The following is a 9,840-nucleotide window of genomic DNA, read 5'->3' on the forward strand; positions in this document are numbered from 1 at the left end:
AGCACTCTAGACACCTCCTATGAAGGAGATGCTTATGATCCAGATCAACCCACCATGGAAGAGGTGAATTACATGGGAGAACCCTATAGAAATACCTACAACTTCTCATGGAGAAATCATCCAAACCTTTCATGGAAGGATCAACAGAAGCCTCAGCAAGGCTTCAACAATAATCAAGGTGGAAGAAACCAAAATAGGTTCAACAACAGACCACCATTCCCACCTGCTCAACAAAATATGGAGACTTCTAAGCAAAGCCTTTCTGACTTAGCAACCATAGTCTCTGAACTCTCTAAGACCACTCACAGTGAGGTCGAATCTAAAGGGGATACTCTGGCATTGAACGCCAGTAAGGAAGTCCTTACTGGGCGTTCAACACCCAAGGGTAAGCCATCTCTGGCGTTGAACGCCAGTAAGGAGGTCCTTACTGGGCGTTCAACGCCCAAAGAGGCACAAAAGCTGGCGTTGAACGCCAATAAATGGATATAAGCTGGGTGCTCAACATCTTGGTTCTTGGGCCGACGAGGTATGGTCAGTACTGTGGTCATACCGAACTACAGTATACTCTACCATCAATGAAACTCCTTTCAAGCTCACCTACGGTGAAAAAGTGGTAATCCCAGTGAAACTCGAAGTGCCAAGTCTGAGAATGCTTCTAGGGCCATTGGTATCCCATAAAATCTTGGATTTAATTGACAAAGTCAGAAGTATGGCTAACCTAATAGAGCAAGCTCTGAAGCAAAGGGTAGCCAAAAGATATAACACAAAAGTCCGGCTCGGGAGTTTTCAAGTAGGGGACTTGGTTCTAAGGCAAGCTAATATCGGGGTACCGAGAACATGGGATAAGCTGGCTCCAACCTGGAATGGACTCTTTAGAGTGAAGGAAACATTGGGGAAAGGAGTATACAAGCTAGAAACTTTGGATGTCACCGAGATACCGAGAACTTGAAATGCAATGCATTTAAAAAGGGTACTTTTCTTAGGAGATGATAGCAACTTCGAGTAACTTTCTTTTACTTTGTCGAATAAAGAGCACTCTTTTCTTAGAAAATTAGGTTTTTAATGAGGCTCCACTTGTATTATTCGTATCATTCAAAAATTCTTTTTTGCAATCTCTTACTTGAATATTTGAATTGTTTAAAGTCTTTTGAGTCTTACTATGAATCAGGTGGTTACGCGAGAAAAAAGTCACTTCATTCGTTTAAAATCAAAATCGAACTAAAAGTAAAGTTTGAAGCAAAATAATTTTACGCAAAACAACACACTATGAGTAGTACAAAATAAAATGCTAAGCATTCAATAAGTTAATCCCGGACAAAACAAAAATAAATAAATGTTAAGTCCTGAAAAAAAGGGGAAAAATGCTGCAAAAGTGTCATAAACACCGATGTACCAATCTCAAAACACTTAGAGTGATTTATGTGCAACTTCTAAATATACAATAGGGTGTGACGATTCACTACAAAAAAAGAGCACAAAATGGCAGCAACATAACTGCGTTTCTATAAAATTGCCATTATATTCATAAATTAAGGCAGTTTATGCAGCTGCCATAATTTTCTTGTAGAAAGCAGCGGTTTTTTGGTGCTTCTGGCGGTTTTAAATGCCATTACCTACCTGCTTTGATATAAAAATTCTTCTATTTCATTAATAAAGATTGTGCTATTTAATCGAACCTCCATCGCCAAGTGAGAAACCAGGAAGAAACTCCATCGCAACATGAGATATGCAATCTCATCCACGAGGCTCTCCTCTGGCGGCAGGTCCTCCATCAATGCTTTTTTTCCAGCTGGATCTCCTCCATCAACGTTTCTTCAATTGATGGATCTGCTGTGTGATTTTTCCTGCTCCACCGTGTTGTCCTCTGTGAAACTTTTCCTTCTCCATCTTCGTTGAATTAGGTTTATATACAAATCCACATTCTCTTCTTTTAATTACTCATATTTTGTTTTGCAAATTGTTAATACTTCTATTTCTGTAATTTTAGGTTTTGATTTTCTTCCTTGTTAGCAGAAATTGGGGGTAAGGTCTTCATGTAATTTCTTCGATTTTTTCTTACATCCGTGTATACAAATTTGCATTCTCTTTGTGGTTTTGATTTGTAAATATGCTCTCGGATGGTGCTTTACTGATTTGCATAGCACGTGTTTGATGAATTTCTTGAATGCTTATTTTTTTTGTTTATGCATTTATTCAATCATTGTTGTATGTGACATATCTCTTTTGCAGACATATCACAAATTCTTTTATTAGCTTGAAACTTGTTTTTGTGCTTTGTTAAGTTATTTGCTTTAGAGAACAATGAAGTTGTTAACAATCAGGTTGTTTTATATGCAGGTGATGAAGATAAATAGATTTGGAACTATTTAGAAGATGGAAGCTACTTAAATAAGAACCACTTGAAGATAGACATCATCTTTTCATTCATCTGGTGAGTATTAGCATGCTGAACTTAAATAGTGTTTGTGACCTTGAAATAATTAGTTTAAATTTAGTATTAGCATGCAGTTTTCTTATCAGCAGAGGTTGCTGCAGTAGCTGCAAGAGCTTTAATGCCAGAGCAACATGGTTCTAGTGGTTTAGCAATTCCACTCATCAAGTAACTCACACAAGGCTTTAGGTTCTTAATTACATCACTGCATGATGAAATTGTAGCCTGAGAACTAGTTACTGAGGTTACTAAAATCATAAGAACACATGTAGCAGCAACTGATTTCATACTTATTTAATTAATTGTTATATGTGGTGGTGCTGATAGTGGTTTCAATTTGCATTGTTGGTCTATGTTTAGACATTTTTATAGGATCAAAGGAAGCTAAAAACTACAAGTAAAAATAATTGTTAAATAGAGTACAAGAAAGATGAGTTTGATTTTGATTGTACAAGAAATTGTTAAAATTTTAAGTTTAGGTGGAAGTAATGAAGAAGGGGTTATTTAGTTTAAACAAGTAATATAAGTTGCACAAGATAATTGGTGCATATATAAATATTTTACACTTTTCAAATCATGTAGGAATTTGATCACTATGGACATTTAATTCTGTGCTGGCTGGTAGTAAACCTTGTAAGGGTTGTTTATCACTATTGTACACTTTGTTAGTAGCGGTGACAATGAACCATCCAGGAGCAGAAGTGGGGCTAAGGAATAAGGAGTGGATCATCAAGAGCCACCAACCACCAAAATCAAAACTCAACAGAAACAAACAAAACAACCAAAACCTGTAAACTAAGTTACAAGAGAAAAAACACACACAACAACACACACACACACCCTGTGTTTTGTGTCTTGGAGATGGCAATGGCAATGGTGCTTCTTCGCAGGCTTTCAACTTCCATGGACAAGCCTTTACCTCCTCTCTTTAGTGCAGGCACAATTGTTTACTACAAGGTCTTTTTTAATCAAATTTCCAACCATATATGCTTTATATTATATTATTATCTTTATAATAACAAATATTCATATTCATAATGTTCTATGCTCCCCTACCTTAACCAATTAACTACTTGCCATTCCTTTCCCTTGCTTTTGAATGTAGTCCTCTTTACTTGATGAAGCTGTTTACGACAAAGAAAAATCCCGAGTTTCAGTAAGCTTATTATATAATTACAGTTAATATTATGCATATCTAGATATACATATTGTTTCAACTTTCAAGCAGAAAGGAAGAAAAATCATACTTCTATCGTAATATATTGATTTGCCTTTGCAGTGGCCAAAGCAATTGAATGCTTCACTTGAGGAAGTTGATCCTGAGATTGCTGATATAATTGAGCTAGAGAAAGCTAGACAATGGAAGGTAATATATTAGTTTATTATTACTTGCATCTTTGCCAGGGATATAGAAAATCTTGAAAAACATTATCCAACTATCTGAGTTTATGCAAAACATTTGATATTGCTGAGTTTATGCTGCATGATATGATTCTTCCTAGCCAGGGGGAATATTGGATTGAATGTTTTATTGCCTATTATATATGATGATTGATGAGATGATGGTAGAGTTTTGCTTTTCAGTTTTCACCACACATATGGATTGACTTCTTGTTTTTGTTTTTGTGAAGGGGCTGGAACTCATACCCTCAAAAAATTTCTGATCTTTCTTATTTCAGGTATATTGACATGGCTGAAACACTATGCCAGAAGCGTGCCTTGGAAGCGTTCCGGTTGGATCCAGCGAAATGGGGAGGTAATCACACAATACTAACATAGTACCTGATTTGTTTTTCATTGTATATGGACAAATTTCCCTGTTTTGGCTTCATAGGACTTTGCTTTCACATCTCACACTTTCTCCAGTGAATATTTCTATGTTCAATATGTTGTTTTAATTTCCAAAGGAAGGGGGAAAAGAATCAAAAAAAGAAAAAACAAGAGAGAGGGAAATGTAGCTTATGTGTCTCTTACCCCAATGTTGCAGTAAATGTGCAACCTCTGTCTGGTTCACCTGCAAATTTTCATGTGTATACCGCATTGCTGAAACCTCACGAGCGAATCATGGTGTTTGACCTTCCTCATGGAGGGCATCTTTCTCATGGATACCAGGTATTATCAACTTCCCTCACTCATTTACCTGTTTCAATAAAATCTAGTTAGATATATGGAAATAGATCAATGATCACTGTTATCATTTTTCTCCCCAATAAAGCTGTTATGAGATTCACTAGAATAACTTAGAAGTCTTTTATGAAACATAAGATTATTTTGATTAATGGATTTTCATTTCAGCAATGGGAGCATTTCTTGTCTATTAACATTTGTATAGAGTTACAATCAATTAAGGATAAGAAAGTAATAGTCACTATTGTCATGATGCAGACTGATACCAAAAAGATTTCTGTAGTCTCTATATTTTTTGAGACAATGCCATACTGACTGAATGAAAGCACAAGATATATTGACTATGACCAGGTACTTTTGCACATTGCAGTCTTGTATCATGGTCTCTGTATAACCTTCAATTGTACTTTTCACTTGCTGAGTGATTAAACATTTTCCAATCCCCATTTGCCTCAAATTAGTCTACTCTCGATTTAAATATTTGTATACCACTTGTGTTAATAAGAGTTTATTTAAAGGACTATGACATTAATTACTTTTTTCCTGTGGAAAAAATAAAAAGAATTAAATAGTAAGAAATGCAGTAATTGCTTCTGTTGGTTTATATTAATTCTTTTATTTGTGCTAATATGATCTTTCTAATAGGAAATACCTGCAGAGGGAACTTATTCAACAGGTGAATGATTTGGAATATATTTATTTTTTATTTAAGAAAAAAAGTTAAATTTTTTTCCATGTTAAGCCATACACAAAAAGTTTCAAGTTGAGTCCTTTCGAAGCTGTTTTTAGTTGATTACTTTATCCCCCCTTTTTTATGTGGCTATTGAGTGTTGAGTGATTCTATGCAATTGGACAATTAGGACCTTAAATTATGAAAAATAATGACGAGCATCCGTTTCCTTTTTGGCAGGAGTGCTGAGAAAAGGTAAAGCAAATAGTGAGTAAAAACTAAAAAACAATGGTTAATTTTAGCTTTGGGTTGATTAACTTTCTTATTCAGCTTTGGATATTGATCACTGCATAATAATAACATAATCTAAATGGGACTTTGTTATTTGAATTGAATAAGCTGGTTATTCATTCTATTCTGAATAACTTGCCAAAATTATAAGGAGATTTTAAAGCAGTTAATACGATTGGTGAAATAACAGTAGCTTCTCTATCATGTGTTTGCTAGATGCACATGTATTGATCACAATCTGGTATTGGGTTAAACACATAATAGTAACAAGCCAAGTATAGAATAACTTAGCAGTCTTTTATGAAACATAAGATTATTTTGATTAATGGATTTTCATTTCAGCAATGGGAGCATTTCTTGTCTATTAACATTTGTACAGAGTTACAATCAATTAAGGATAAGAAAGTAATAGTCACTATTGTCATGATGCAGACTGATACCAAAAAGATTTCTGTAGTCTCTATATTTTTTGAGACAATGCCATACTGACTGAATGAAAGCACAAGATATATTGACTATGACCAGGTACTTTTGCACATTGCAGTCTTGTATCATGGTCTCTGTATAACCTTCAATTATACTTTTCACTTGCTGAGTGATTGAACATTTTCCAATCCCCATTTGCCTCAAATTAGTCTACTCTCGATTTAAATATTTGTATACCACTTGTGTTAATAAGAGTTTATTTAAAGGACTATGACATTAATTACTTTTTTCCTGTGGAAAAAAATAAAAAGAATTAAATAGTAAGAAATGCAGTAATTGCTTCTGTTGGTTTCTATTAATTCTTTTATTTGTGCTAATATGATCTTTCTAATAGGAAATACCTGCAGAGGGAACTTCTTCAACAGGTGAATGATTTGGAATATATTTGTTTTTTATTTAAGAAAAAAAAGTTGAATTTTAGTGAGTAAAAACTAAAAAGCAATGGTTAATTTTAGCTTTAGGTTGATTAACTTTATTATTCAGCTTTGGATATTGATCACTGCATAATATCAGGTCATGTTGTTAACGGAGTCCCTGCACCAAGCAACTATCATTCAATTAGGACAAATTCTGCAAATGGGTGAGAACTCATTCAACTCCACGTGCTTCTTTTCTTATTTAATCAATCCATAAGGGTTTTTACTTTTTATTTTTACTCTAGTTTATTGAAGATCAATAAATCACTGTTAGTCAATTTATAATGTGTTTGGTGGCTTGACTTATACCTTGTTTCTAAAGTTTTTGTTCTATACAATTATCTTGCTGCCATTATAAGTTTTCTATTGTAGTATACCACACAACATCCTGTGAAAAATTTCCTCCATCTAAATTTATTACTTATAAAGATATAAAACAAATCATATGCCTTTAGCTAATAGCTTGAGCTTTAAGGAAATTAGGCCAAATAAAAGCATAATGGCTCAATGGCTTAGTTGTGGCTCTTTCAAGTTTTTCTCCTCTTTGTGCATTATGCTTGGAGTATCATGGTCTTCTTGTGCTTAAATGGTAGTTAAATTGGTGGAAAATTGAGCAGCATGTTCCTATTCCTCTATTTTAGTAATTTCCTTGATAGAATTTTTGCAAATAAGAGCTGTTTTTGTCGAACTTGGGAGGTAATGGCTTATTTTACTATGTGATCAATCTTTAGATAGATATTACTATTGCTATCACGTCAAAGTTAAGCTTGTTGGAGGTCTCGAGCAAAATGTTGGTGTAAATATCTCATATGTTATTGATGAGCGGATATTTATACGCTTTTTGGGGTTAATTTTACATAGATTTTAGTATATTTTAGTTAGTTTTTAGTTTATTCTCATTAGTTTCTAGGCAAAATTCATATTTCTGGACTTTACTATGAGTTTGTGTATTTTTCTGTAATTTCAGGTATTTTTTGGCTGAAATTGAGGGAGCTGAGCAAACATCTGATTCAGACTGAAAAAGGACTGCTGATGCTGTTGGATTCTGACCTCTCTACACTCAAAATGGAATTTCTGGAGCTACAGGAGTCCAAATGGCGTGCTTTCAATTGCGTTGGAAAGTAGACATCCAGGGCTTTCCAGAAATATATAATAGTCCATACTTTGCTCAAGGATAGACGACGTAAACTGGCGGTCAACGCCAGTTTCATGCTGCTGTCTGGCGTCCAGCGCCAGAAACAAGTTACAAAGTGGAGTTCAACGCCAGAAACAGGTTACAACCTGGCGTTGAATGCCCAAAATAGCCCAGGCACGTGAGAAGCTTTAGTCTCAGCCCCAGCACTTCAAAGGACAAAGCATCTCCAAAACTCCAACATATTCTCCAATACTGCACAACAAGTATTTAATTCGCACTCCTTTATTTTCCACTATTTAAACTGATAAACATAATTGACTTTCTGACTAAGATTTACAAGATAACCATAGATTGCTTCAAGCCAACAATCTCCGTGGGATTCGACCCTTACTCACGTAAGGTATTACTTGGACGACCCAGTGCACTTGCTGGTCATGTGTGCGAAATTGTAAGAGAGTAACAATTTTGTGCACCAAGTTTTTGGCGCCGTTGCCGAGGATTGTTTGAGTTTAAACAACTGACGGTGAATCTTGTTGCTTAGATTAGGAAATTTTTGTCTTTTGGGTCAGAGTCTTTTATTTTCTTTTCAAAAAAATATCCTTCTTCAAAACAAGTGATACATTTATTGCCCAATTGGCTAGAGCGTTGGTTTATGTTCTTGATGATTGGGCACCAGTTTTATTAAAAATCTTTTTCAAAAAATAATTTTTCTATTAAATTCTGTGCCAAACTTTAAGTTTGGTGTTTTCTTGTTGATTTTTCTGTGTTTTTCGAAAATTTTAGTTTGGTTTTCTAAAAAAAAAAAAAAATTTTAAGTTTGGTGTTCTTCCTTCATGTTCTTGTGTTCTTGTGAGTCTTCAAAGTGTTCTTGAGTTTTCCTTGTGTCTTGATCTTAAAATTTTTAAGTTTGGTGTTCCTTGGTGTTTTCCCTCCAAAATTTTCGAAAACTAGGAGCATTAGATCAAAAAAATTTTAAATCTTGTGCTATTTTATTGTTTTTCTGTTTCCTCACTAAATTCAAAAATATCTTTTCTCTCTATTTCTAAAACAAATTTTCGAAAATTATTTTCTAAAAATTCAAATTTTTTTCAAAATTTAAAATCTTTTCCAAATCATATCTTTTTCAAAACTTCGTAACCACTTTCTCTCTCCTTAATTTTTTTTCGAAAATATTCACCTAATTTTTTTTTACTTTATTTTAATTTATTTATTTTCTAAATAAGTAAATAAATAAATAAATAAATAAAAATAATTTTTTTATTTGACATCATCTCCCTTTCTCCATCATGGATCTAAGTGGAAATGAACAGTCCAGGAGGACTCTGGGGTCATATGCTAACCCCTCTACTGCTTCATATGGGAGTAGTATCTGCATACCCTCCATTGGAGTCAGTAGCTTTGAGTTGAATCCTCAGCTCTTTATCATGGTGTAGCAAAGCTGCCAGTATTCCGGTCTTCCACAGGAAGAACCTACAGAGTTTCTGGCACAATTTTTACAAATTGCTGATACAGTACATGATAAGGAAATAGATCAGGATGTCTACAGACTATTACTATTTCTGTTTGCTGTAAAAGATCAAGCTAAGAGGTGGTTAAATAACCAACCTAAGGCCAGCATAAGGATATGGAAACAGCTGACAGAAAAATTCCTGAATCAATACTTTCCCCCAAAACGGATGACGCAGCTAAGGCTGGACATCCAAGGCTTCAAACAAGGAGATAATGAGTCTCTTTATGATGCCTGGGAGAGATACAGAGAGATGCTACAAAAATGCCCCTCTGAAATGTTTTTAGAGTGGGTTCAGTTAGACATCTTCTATTATGGGCTTGCAGAAGGAGCTCAGATGTCTCTAGATTACTCAGCTGGTGGATCTATCCACATGAGAAAGACAATTGAAGAGGCTCAAGAGCTCATTGATACAGTTGCCAGGAATCAGCATCTGTACCTAAGCAGTGACCCTTCCATGAAAGAAGAGGTTAAAACAGTAACTGCTGAACTCAGCCCTGTAAAACAAGCTGCTGAATTCAATCAGCAATTGGACTTTCTAACAAAGCAGTTAGCCGAATTCAAGGATAAACTACAAGAGACAAGGATGGCTAATATAAACATGGAAGTACAATTAAAGCAAACAAAGAAGCAGCTGTCAAAACAAATAACAGAAGAATGCCAAGCAGTTCAATTAAGAAGTGGGAAAGCACTAAATGCCCCAACACAAGGCAGCAAAAAGCTAAGAAATGAACAAACCACCCAAAATTTACCTGAGGACAGTAAGAGCCCAGGGAA

The 9,840-nt window shown here is 34.8% G+C and overlaps 1 protein-coding gene across 1 annotated transcript; it reads left to right on the forward strand.

The window, feature by feature from the left end:
- LOC107623068 (serine hydroxymethyltransferase, mitochondrial-like) lies at positions 1,327–5,808 on the forward strand. Its single transcript, XM_021115025.1, is given in 11 exon segments — positions 1,327–1,901; positions 1,988–2,022; positions 2,338–2,431; positions 2,509–2,599; positions 3,014–3,388; positions 3,537–3,587; positions 3,711–3,797; positions 4,063–4,100; positions 4,102–4,187; positions 4,419–4,543; positions 4,817–5,808. Coding segments are annotated over 7 exon segments (540 nt in total). The 5' UTR covers positions 1,327–1,901; positions 1,988–2,022; positions 2,338–2,431; positions 2,509–2,599; positions 3,014–3,292; the 3' UTR covers positions 4,874–5,808.

The sequence above is a fragment of the Arachis ipaensis genome, chromosome B10, assembly GCF_000816755.2.
Source record: "Arachis ipaensis cultivar K30076 chromosome B10, Araip1.1, whole genome shotgun sequence".
Lineage (NCBI taxonomy): Eukaryota > Viridiplantae > Streptophyta > Magnoliopsida > Fabales > Fabaceae > Arachis > Arachis ipaensis.